Source organism: Chiloscyllium punctatum, chromosome 3 (assembly GCF_047496795.1).
Source record: "Chiloscyllium punctatum isolate Juve2018m chromosome 3, sChiPun1.3, whole genome shotgun sequence".
NCBI lineage: Eukaryota > Metazoa > Chordata > Chondrichthyes > Orectolobiformes > Hemiscylliidae > Chiloscyllium > Chiloscyllium punctatum.
In genome coordinates this window covers 124,202,649-124,214,710 of record NC_092741.1, presented here as the reverse complement: position 1 = coordinate 124,214,710, position 12,062 = coordinate 124,202,649, and the positions used below count along the sequence as shown (strand labels likewise).

General features: G+C 40.9%; 1 protein-coding gene across 2 annotated transcripts in view; it reads left to right on the top strand.

The window, feature by feature from the left end:
- Window positions 1–11,390, top strand: part of hcrtr2 (hypocretin (orexin) receptor 2) — a 73,730-nt gene extending 62,340 nt beyond the window's left edge. For both annotated transcript variants that reach the window (XM_072549785.1, XM_072549777.1), the window contains one exon: window positions 11,009–11,390. In XM_072549785.1, coding sequence (XP_072405886.1) covers window positions 11,009–11,229 — 221 coding nt within the window. In that variant the 3' untranslated portion in view covers window positions 11,230–11,390. The remainder of the gene's footprint in view (window positions 1–11,008) is intronic.
- Window positions 11,391–12,062: the final 672 nt, after the last annotated feature.

Below are 12,062 nucleotides of genomic sequence, written 5' to 3'. Positions count from 1 at the left end.
GTTCCAATATAACTTGTTCCTCATTTTGTAAGGGCTTCAGGACCCTGGAGGAACCTTGCAATGATGTCACAGAGCTGCATAGCACTGAGCATAAATTGCACAGTGTGGGTGGAGTTGGAAAGCACAAAAAGGAATAGTCTAGAACATATGCTAGAATGAGACACTTTCGAAGAGAGAGAGAGAACATTGACATATTAGATTCATCCTTATATATCTCTGGTATATCTCTTATAGTGATTGGAACAATCCAACGAGGTGGATCTCGTAGAATATGAGTTCCCTGATTGGCTGTTAATCTGGTCCAGTCAGGGAATCCTGCCTGACGGGGAGAATCAGAGGTTCTGCTCACTCTAGGAGCCGGATCTGAGCTAGCTGGGTCAGTGTCATGTACTGTGCACATGAAAAAAAGGGTGACTTGATGATGGGATACCAGCCTTTGTGGAGTTATTTCTCAATGACTATCATATATTGTGGCATTTAGCATGATGTGTGATAGGGAGTGTTACTTTGAAGTCCAAACTGTGGTGAGGATCCATTATACAAAAGTAGGCAGGATTGTTTTGAGAGGAATAGTCCTGGACTCAGATTAGACAACAGCAAACATTACTAAATGGCCCGAAACAGCAAAATCTGACTTAATATTTTTTGGATTTTACTAATTTGGAACCTATAACTGTAACAAAACAGTACACTTAAATTGTTAATTTTCTTTGGTCACCATGTCAATTCTTCAGTTGGCTGGTTAGAAAATGTTTTTCTGAGTTCAATATTGTACTGATGGATAGAGCTGCTTCATGCCCCAAGGAAGTTGAGAGTTTAGATTATTAAGGACGTGTGTTGATTTTTTCTGTGCATGATTCATAACGTCAAACCATAAAGGAGAAAACACAGCTGATGGTGATGTGATAAAACTAGCGTAATTTATTGGTATTCCCATTTCTTGTCTGACAAATGGTTCAAAGTAAATATTGCAGAATCAAATTGTGCAGAAAACAGCATTGCTTAACACTTTCTGTTCCATTCATTTTTGTGGTTTTTCAACTGTGATACACCACATGTTGAGATTTAATTTACTCATTAATGCAGGTGATCTCATATTAGCTATTTGTGTGGAGGGCATAATTTCATTAAAAGCTTATTCAAATTTTCAATTGCTTCAGTGTATTGCCTGCCTGTTAGTAGCTACCATGGCCCAATAATACTGATAAGGATTTGCAAATATCTTTGGCCCTCCAATCCTCTGCTAAAAGTGATCACTCAGCACAGTTTAAAAATTCTCTCATGGGATATGGGTATCACTGTTCAAATTGTTTTGGCCATTTCAGTTAAAAGACAACCACATGACAAAGGGCCTAGAGTCATGTAGGCCAGACCCAGTAAGGATGGCAAATTTCCTCCTCAGTGAAAGAGCTGGATCTTTCCAACAATCAATTATAGTTGCCTTACCTTGTGCTTTAAGCCAGTAGTGCTACCAGCTTATTGTAATAACAATCTGGAGGATCTCAGGTTGAGATATATTGTACCTGAGGCAGCTTGCTCTCTATCTCTAAATAAGGCTCTTCCACTGCTGTACTATATCATTCCTTATTTACAATTTTAAATTCAGGTTATGGGAAACAGTTCTTTAGCAATGTGCCTAAGACCTCTCTCTCTGTCTGTCCTGTCTCCAATTGTCATCTACGCCATATCATTAGTTATTAAATCTTGTTATGCTACACGTCCACCCAAGTTTCTCTCTACTTGGTCTACATTATTTCAGTAGTGTTTTTTTCCTTACTTACATGATCTTTGTAATCGCTAGCGCCATTATTAACATCATTATTTCCATTACCAATGTTATCACCATTATCAGCATGTTCCCCTCGCTCACCAAAGTCTGAATCTCAAAGGTTGAGATAATCTGGAACTCTGCCTGGATATTCTGATCTGGTTTCACTTGTGTTCGGCGCTAAGAGTGATGGTGTTGAACTTGGGAATAGTTGTACCATTCTGTACACTGTTTGTAGTAAAGCTATGACTGTCCCACATCCTGTGATCATCATATACATGCTTGGCCAAGGTCAGATCAATGCAGTCCTGTTGCTCCTCGCTGCCCTTACAGGTGTTCTGACACTATGGCATCCAGGTTGATCTGTGACTGGTGACTGTAACTTCAACTATCCTGTCCCTTAACCAGACTTTGTGTTCTGGCTTTATAGTTGACAGAATTTTCACCTTGTGTCTATAATTGTACTATCTCTGCTGCGTTTTAGCATGGCATTTTGTTAGTTATTTATCTCTCTTGCAGTTTTGGGAAGTTATGTTTGACCTGAGTTAAAAATCACACAACACCAGGTAATGTTCTAAACTGGTACTGTTTTTGATTTTCTCTCCATTTACAATAAGTACCCATTAATCATTAGTGTTGCTGTGTAACCACATAGAGCTAATTGCCCATCTAGATTCTTATGCATCAGTGACTTCACAATTTTGACTGTTCTTTTCACCTCTCTGTTTGACTGAGGGTAGAGTAGAGAACTTGTCAGCTGCTTGATGTCTGCCTCCTAACCTTCAATCCTCATTCACAAATGGAGGTCCAATGTCTGATATTAGATCGCCTGGGACACTGTGTATCACAAGGAACCTTTTCTGTGCTCTGGTCACTGAGTCTGCTATGGTTGAATCGAGAATTGTCACTTCAATCTATCTCTAGTTGACTAGGACCAAATGCACTTTCTCTTTAAAATTAAATGAATATGTTTTTATAAACTTCAATAAGGTCACTCCTCAGCCTCAGCTGCCCAGGAAGGTAACCGCAGCCTAGTCAGCCTCTCCCTATAGCTCAAACCCTCCAACCCTGGCAACATCCTTGTAAATCTTTTCTGAACCCTTTGTTTGGCATAGACAAAATATAATCCTGTATGTTTTTCAAAATGCATAGCTACCACACTCTGCTCTTGCTCAGTATTTCATGACAGCTCACTGTTCCCTAAGGAGTTTCTGTGAGATTTCTTAAAGCATTCTATTGTACTCCCAACAAATCTTGTCAAATATTGTTTCTGCTCATGCTACCTTTTCAGCATTTGGTCTGCTGGGCTATATTTCAACCGTCCCTGCAAACTGAGTCATTCTTGTAAAATTATGGAACTGCACAATTTATCTGAGTTTTCTCTCAGTTGCTGGTAAATTGTTGGTCATTCCCGTAGAATAAGATTCTTCTGCAAGAATAAAAGCTTTCTCTGCTAATCCATTGCTGCCCCCAAGACTGTACATACCCTTACTTGTGTTTTGTCTGGAACACAGACTACATCTAGTTCTATGGTTTAGGAACAGTGGTTAGCACTGCTGCCTCACAGCGCCAGAGACCCGGGTTCAATTCCCGCCTTAGGCGACTGACTGTGTGGAGTCTGCACGTTCTCCCTGTGTCTGCGTGGGTTTCCTCCGGGTGCTCCGGTTTCCTCCCACAGTCCAAAGATGTGCAGGTCAGGTGAATTGGCCATGCTAAATTGCCCGTAGTGTTAGGTAAGGGGTAAATGTAGGGGTATGGGTGAGTTGTGCTTCGGCGGGGCGGTGTGGACTTGTTGGGCCGAAGGGCCTGTTTCCATACTGTAAGTAATCTAATCTAATCTAATCAAAAAAACAGGAGTAAGCCACTCATCCCTGGAGCTGGTTCTGCCATTCAATAAGATCATGATTAGTCCACATTCCTGCCTCTCTCCTAATGACCTTTCATCCTTTGCTTATCAAAAATTAATGAATCTGCTTCCATTGCCTTTCAAGGAAGAAAGTTGCAAAGATTCACTACCTTCCAAATTCTCCCTTAGCAAATTAACCTTGAAATATTGGGAGATGTTGAGTGATAGGTTTACTCCAGGATTCAATTCCACCTCAATTCTGCAAGGCATGGAATAGCTTTGTTTGTATGGGCCACTTTGGAAACATGCTAAAGTTACAATGAAGCAGTGCATATGGCATTTAGTGTGCTCAACAACAGTCCTTAAAAAGGACCTTACAGAAGGAAAACTATATCCTCAAGTTATAGCATCCTGAAGCTGTGTAGCTGTATGCTATTGTTACATTTCATGAATAAAGGACTTTGTTCAAACAGATGATTACCAATAATCCAGCAAAAAGGCCAAAGATTCAGCCTGCGCTTGATCTCTGAAACAGCTATCCAATTACCTTTCACAACAAATTATTCCTATGCAAGTACAGATTGAATTCCTTTTTTAAAACTATTATTGAACCCACTTCCTTTTGAGATAGTATTCCAGCCTATAATGATATGCAGTGTGGAAAATAAAATATCATCCTCCCTCTGGTTACAGACGATTATCTTAAAAATCTCTCTCTTCTGGTTATTGTCTCTCTGCAGGTGGAAACATTTCTTCCTTATCTGTGCTATCAAATCTAATAGAACTGATGCTTGCTGTCGACAGTCAGTGGCCATCTCATTTCTCACACAGAAAGACTTACCCAAAGGGGGGATAGGCGGCATGCAGCTCAGACAGGTCTAGGCAGAGAGAGTTCACATGAAAATTCTCATAATGTACAGCTTAATGAGGTCAGATATTGTAACTAATCTGCCAGGATCAAAGGCTGTTGATTTTGATGAATCTGACTGGGGTTATTTAAATGTCTCACAATGTGATATATTTGAAGATATTTAACTCTTTAAGCATTTGTTCTGCAGTTTGTACTGAGATGTCTTTGATGGTTGCCCTAGGCTCTGCACTTATTTAATCTGTACTCACAAGCACCCCCAATTATTAATTGTTCCACATTTAGGTCTTCAGCTGCCTAGGCCCTAAGCTTTGGAATCCCCTCCCTAAAACTCTTCCCCCTCTTCTTCCACAGTCTGTCTGTCTGTCTGTGTATCCTTTGGAACTCTGTGTTCACTTCTGGTCTCCCTGCTATATGAAAGGGTGCAGAAACGACTTGCAAAGATGTTGCCAGGGTTGGAGGGTTTGAGCTGTAGGGAGAGGCTGAATAGCCTGAGGGGTGACCTTATAAAGATTTATAAAATCATGAGGCATGGATAGGGTGAATAGCCAAGTTCTTTTTTCCAGTTTAGGGGAGTCCAAACTAGAGGGCATAGGTTTAAGGTGAGAGGGAAAAGATATAAAAGGGATGTAAGGAGCAACCTTTTCACGCAGAGGTTGGGTGTGTGAATGGAATGAGCTATCAGAGGAAGTGATGGAGGCTGGTGTGCTTAGAACATTTAAAAGGCATCTGGATGGGTATATGAATAGGAAGGCTTTAGAGGGATATGGGCCAAGTGCTGGCAAATGGCACAAGATTAATTTAGGATATCTGGTCAGCATGGACAAGTTGGACCAAAGGGTCTGCTTCCGTGCTTATCTATCTGTCTGTCTGTGTCCGTCTGTCTGTACATCTGTCATTCTATCTATCTATCTGTCTATATCTTCCTCTGATCATGGCCACTTATCCCAATATTGCTTTTTGTGGCTCACTGTCTAAGTTTGCTTTATAATGCTTGCATGAAGGATCTTAGAATGCTAACTCCATTAAAGATACTACACCAATGCAAGTTATTGAGTTTGTCAACATCAGACCTCCTTGTATTGACACTCAGATTTCCCTCATGACTGCCATGCTGTAGGCTGAGCTCAACACAGTCCTTCCACTCATTGAGGAGCTGAATATTGACTGTTATGGTTTTTAAGCAGAGATCACAGACCAGCTGCACAATGAAAGAATAGAATAATTTGCCATTCATGTTATGTAGCAGCGACATGAACAGAGAATCAATTAATCAAGTGGATGGAATTACTCAGGCTTCAAAAAAATGAACTGTGATTTGACATTGTCCAGGAAGGTTTTTCATGATTAGCAATGAATGTTAAGAAAGCATTTAGTTTCATGAAAGAAATATTTGTTACCTTATGACACATGCGTGGGCAGCAAATTAATGGCTCATGAATTCACTGCCTCTCTGTTCCATCCTCCATCATGCTCAGCCACAGCTCGGTGGCTATCCTTCATTTGTAGTCAACTGACAGGTTTGGAAAGGAGGGTAACATCTAGAATGGCAGCCACATCATACTATGTGGAGTTGTTCTGTGGACTGACAGGCAACCTATTTAGAGCAGTGGCTCAAGTATTTAAATTATACCCTTGTGTTTGTTGAGGGGTTGCTATGTGATATTGGAATACCATGCCAGGAGCTGGTTCAAAACCCCATGCTGGTAAACACAATGGGTCTTTTAGCATGTCATGTAATGGAATAGTGCAGTTAAATATACGGGTTAGTGGGCGATTTGATCTTTCTGGTTATTTCTGGGCATTTTTTAAAATGTCTTTGGACTCTGGAAATTTAAAGGGAAATATTGAGAAGCAGATTTGACTACATTCCAAGCAGTTTTCAATTAAAGATGGTCTGACAGGATTATCTTTGGAGCTGTAGGGTAAGGGGGACAAAGATAGAGATGAGAAGAAGGAGAAGGATTCTGTTTACACTCCCAGCATATGTTGAGAGATTAATCTTCAGTGAATTTCAGTCAAGAGCAATGTACAAGCAGTCTTCACTTGCCAAAGGAAGTTGGTTCTGAGCTCGATTAACTGCTCCACTAGAGCTTGAGTTGCAGACCTTGTGATAAGCAACAGTGCCTGAGACTATCAGGATCACTGTGTCTCTTAAACATTTGTACCAGATATGAGCTATGTGAGAGTGCTCGGCAGTCAGTATGTAGGGACGAGGAAGTGGAGTGAAACGATTGTGGAAAAGTGAAGCGAAGATGATGGGAGAGTATTGTGAATAGAAGGACTGAATATGGCAAAGGTGTGAACAGAGGAGATCATTGAACATCTCTGAGCATTGCAACTATGTAGCGGCAACCATTTACCTCTGCAATACTTTCTCACTGGTTTTGGAGTTATTTCCTGGAAGGCTTTCTGTCCCCTTTGAGGGAAGAGAATTTCTCTCCTCCAGTTCTCTGCTTGGCCTGGGGTCTCCAGGATAGCAGAGAACCTACAGCACTGACTTTAGGATCATTATCAATTTCTTTCCTTACGTGGCTTCCTTTATATGCAACACCAAGCATGCATTTCCCCTTTAAGAGGTACTGGGTGCCTATAAGATCACAGATCTCACATAGATGCGTGGTCAACAAACAGCTGTTGTGACTGCAAGTTTGATTCATTACAATGACTATAGAGCAAAATTGCTCCACGCTCTTTAATGTAGCAGTAACAAATAGGTACAGTACATTCTGCTCCCTGATGCACATTGCTTGGCACAATTTAATATCTAACCACAATTCTCTAAGGTATACCACGTACATAGGAAGATGGTTGTGGTTGTTGGAGGTCAGTTATCTCACCTCCCAGGCATTTCTGTAGGAGTTCCTCAGGATAATGTCCAAGGCCCAACCATCTTCAGCCACTTCATCAATGACCTTCCCTCCATCATAAGGTCAGAAATGGGAAAGTTCGCCAATGATTGCACAATGTTCAGTACCATTCACAACACCTCAGTTACTGAAGCAGTGCATGTTCAAATGTGACAAGACCTAGAAAATATACAGACTTCAGGTGAAAAATGGCAAATAACGTTCACTATCTGACAAATGCCAGGCAAGGACCATCTTCATTAAGAAAGAATCTAAACGCTGATGTTCAATGGTGTTATCATCACTTAATCCCCCAATTCATCATCCTGGAGGTTACCATTGACCAGAAAATGAACTGGACATGCCGTATAAATATAGTGGCTGTAAGAGTAGGTCAGAGTTTAGGAATACAGCAGTAAGTAGCTCACATCCTGAGTCCTCAAAGCCTGTCCATCATCCACAAAGCACAAATCAGAACTGTATTTGCAGCTGAATCAACTTGACACCATCCAGAACAAAGAAGTCTCCTTGATTGGCATCACATCCACAAACATCAACTACCTTCATCATTAGTTCTCAGTAACAATAGTGTGTAGCATCTACAAGATGCACTGTGGAAATTCACCAAAGATCCTCAAACAGCACCATCCAAGTCCATACCTGCTACCACCTCGAAGGACATGGAGAGCAGATCCATGGGAACAGCATCACTTGCAAGTTCCCCTCCAAGCCAGTCACCGTCCTGACTTAGAAATATATCGCCACTCCTTCATTGTCGCTTGGTCAAAATCTTGGAATTCCCTCCCAGACAGCATAGTGGGTCAACCTAAAGCATATGGACTGCAGTGGTTTAAGAAAGCAACCCATCACCACCTTCTCGGGGGCAACTAGGAACAAGCAATAAATGCTGGCCAGTCAGCAAAGCCCATGTTCCCTGAGTGAATGAGAAAAAAATCCAGGAACTGCAGGTGATTTGTGCATTTCGGCTGTGTTGCTTGATTCATTTGAGCAACGAGAAGGTATCTCATGTGGCATGTGGGAAGTGTCAAGTTGATTCATTGAACTTCCTCATCCCTGTGGAGCACTGATTATTGCAGCACTAATAAGATTCATTATACTTGCAAATAGCAAAGGGTCTTCATAGGTCCATCAATTTACACCTCAGTGCTCAGCTGGCAGAGAAAAGTTTTCTGCACACATTTGGTGGTCAATTATGTTGTCGCAGTGTTTATGGCTGCGGTTATGTTAATGATCGTACAATACTAGGCTCTAGTGCCTATTGTGCATACGCCAGCTCTCTAGCCTTAATCCATTGCCTTTGGCTGTGAACATATTGTCTTCAGGTAGTTGTTCAATTCTGTGTGAGAGACATGATAAAATCTGCCTATCAAGAAGCACATTCCAAACCTAAATTACTCACTTCATAAAAAAGTCTGCATGCAGCTGTTATTTCTTTTGGCAAGTCAGTTTAATTTAGCTTCTTAACCCCTTTTCTCTATGTGAACAGTTTCTCCCAGTCAATTCTGTCTAAACCCCTCATTGTGGTGGCTGCTGATGGAGATGGAAAAGTGCTGCTGACCAAGTCAGGAAAAACTGCTGTCCTAATTATGATGAAAATTGCACCATTTACATAATTCAATATCATTTGTCTATTTTAGATTTCAAAATAGAGGCATATGGGTTTTGGTCATTTTTATGAATGGTTTCCTTTTTAAAAGAGAAACAAAGGGCCAGATAGTCCTTCCAGCACCATTTTCACAATTACTCCTCACCCCTCTGTGCTTTAATTGAAAGATGTTCATAATGGTTTACGAATGGTTAACATTGAAGGCTGTTTGCTTTATTTTCAGTTCGGAAGAATCCAAGATTGAAAAAGTTTTAATCCAGTTCAGATGACAATAATGTGGCATTTGCACATTCTCCCTGTGTCTGCATGGGTTTCCCTGGGTGCTCCAGTTTCCTCCCCCAGTCCAAAGATGTGGGGATTAGGTAGATTGGCCATTCTAAATTGCCCATAGTGTCCAGGGATGTGCAGGCTAGGTGGATTAGCCATGGGAAATGCAGGCTTACAGGAATAGGATAGGATAAGGGGCACAAGGGTAGGTCAGGGTGGCTGCTCTTTAGAGGGTTGGTGTGGACTTGATGGGCGAATTGCCAGCTTCCACACTTTAGGGATTCTTTGACAATTGCCTTGAGCTCAGAAGATACATTTAGTTTAATTCCTGAAAGGAGTATATGGCAGTTGAAGGACAAGTTAACTCAGCAGAGAGGTTTAACTTATGAGTATATCAAAACAGGAGAGTTTGGCAAGAAATCAGAAGGTCAGTAGAAATGATAAAGTTTAGGTGCTCAAATCTGAGAAAGGTTCATAGAGTTTGACTTGGAAAGGACTCACTAATTGTCTTCACAATCCACAGGGAGGAAACTGTAAGGAGTTGGTTAATTAGAACGATCAAGGTAGGGGTATAATTTCCCTGGACTTGAGTCTCTGTAATGGATAGTGTCAGGAAACAGGTTGAAATTTTGTTGTTTTGTATGTATAGATCTTGCTTGCTGTCTTTCATATATTGATTAACTTGCTTTAATTTAGTTCTTCCTTGATGTAAACTTCTATTACCTCATGTAAAATGCTTCAATGATAGAGCATTCACTAAACAAAAAAGACATAAAAATGTGATCTAGAAGGCCAGGCTTCATTGTGCAATCTGACATCCAGTTGGGTCATCAGCTGAGGTAAAAGCATAATTCAAAATTCATAATCCATCATTCCAAACAGGACAGTCAGCCACTGAAGACTAAAATGAAGAAGAATCCCCCAGTCCAGGAAGCAGTTTATGCTCAGTCTTTGCGTATTTTCAAGTTTGGGTCTTTCAATACTGAGGAAATGAAGGGATGTGAGGAGAGAGCAAGAGGTGAAATTGAGGCAGACTATCAGCAACGATTTTATTAGTCATGTGGATGTCCAACTCATTCACGCTGACTGGTTATCCTAAATTAATCTAGTCCCATTTGCCAGCACTTGGCCCATATCCCTCTAAACCCTTCCTATTCATATACCCATCCAGATGCCTTTTAAATGCTGCAATTGTACCAGCCTCCACCACTTCCTCTGGCAGCTCATTCCATACACGCATCACCCTCTGCATGAAAAAGTTGCCCCTTAGGTCCCTTTTAATCTTTCTTTTCTCATCTTAAACCTATGCCCTGTAGTTTTGGACACCCCATCCTCAGAAAAAGACCTTGATTATTTACTCTATCCAAGCCTCTCATGATCTTAAACCTCTATAATTTTACTCCTCAGCCTCAAAAGCTCCAGGGAAAATCACCTCAGCCTTTCAACCTTTCCCTTTAACTCAAATCCTCTTATCGAATTCTAGTGCATACTTGCATTGTTTCACTATTAGTTGGCTTGAAACTTAATTTTTCTCTTTGAAACAACACTCAAATTTCGCTTGGAGGGATTTTAACAGATAATGAGAAACAAAATAAAAATGTATGTGCTCAGTGAGGATCATATTGAATTTGATTAGTTATTCATTCAATCAGTAGGAGTTTTATCTCCTTTTCAAACATATTTGTATAAATTGTGTTTTCTCTGGTCCAAATGGCACTAATAATATCAGTTAGCTCAGCAGTGGTCCAAAGCAATTGAAATATGCTTGCTTTTTCCCCCCAAGGCAAATTCCGGGAAGAATTTAAAACTGCCTTCTCTTGTTGTTTCCGGATGGACCGTCAGAATGATGAGCATCTGAACAGAGCCCGGCTGAGCACAGAAAGCCGCAAGTCGTTCACCACACAGATCTGCCATTTTGATAACATTTCCAAAACTTCAGAACAAGTAGCGCTTGCAAATGTAACTACATCACAGACCAGTAACCGCACTGCAAACAACATCTGATGACAGCGGCAATATTTGAAGCATTCATCTCAGCGTTGGCCTGACCTTTACTATTTCCTGTAAAATGTTGCTGCTGTAAGCTTCAAGAGCAAAAGTAATTTGTCTTGCACGAGGTAACTATTTTTGGACTTGTAAATAAATTCATTAAAATGACACCCCACTGGTAGAGAATGACATTGCACCTTTATTTAATTATTATGTGTTTGCAAACTAATCTCTCATGTCCAACCTCCTTTTCTCCTTGAAAATCCCAAAGTTGTTGCCTTCCATATTTATCCTCAGCTTTCCCTGAACTCCCTGTTTGAAGGTAAATAATTGGGTTAAAGCACTGACGTGGCTCTTACCAAAGTTAGAAATGCCGTCGCCTGTGACTGTGACATTGATACCTATTTCACTTCGTCCTTCTCAAATTTGTATGCACCTTTTAACAGTGTGGAAAACCATCGACGCCTCTCCACTGTCAACCAACATGGATGGAACACTCTCGCATGGTTCCATCCTTATCCATTTGACAACTGCTGGACAGTCATTTACAATGCATTCTCTTTCTGATCTTGCTTTCTGTTACCTCTGGTTGCCCTCATTGATTAGTTTCCACATAAATACTAATGATCTGCTTTGTGTGCCTCACCTTCGCATCTCTTGTCCCTTCTGCTGTCTTTGTGCAGTCAGCCTGTTTGTAATACCAGGTAAGCAGAAATTGCCTTAACTAAATATTGATAAGACAGATGCTGTCATTTTTGGTCAATGCCACAAACTCTCTTCCTCTGCCTCTAAATCCACCCTTGTCGCCAGCAAAATCTGAGCAGAAGCAGTTTGTTCGCACTCTTGGT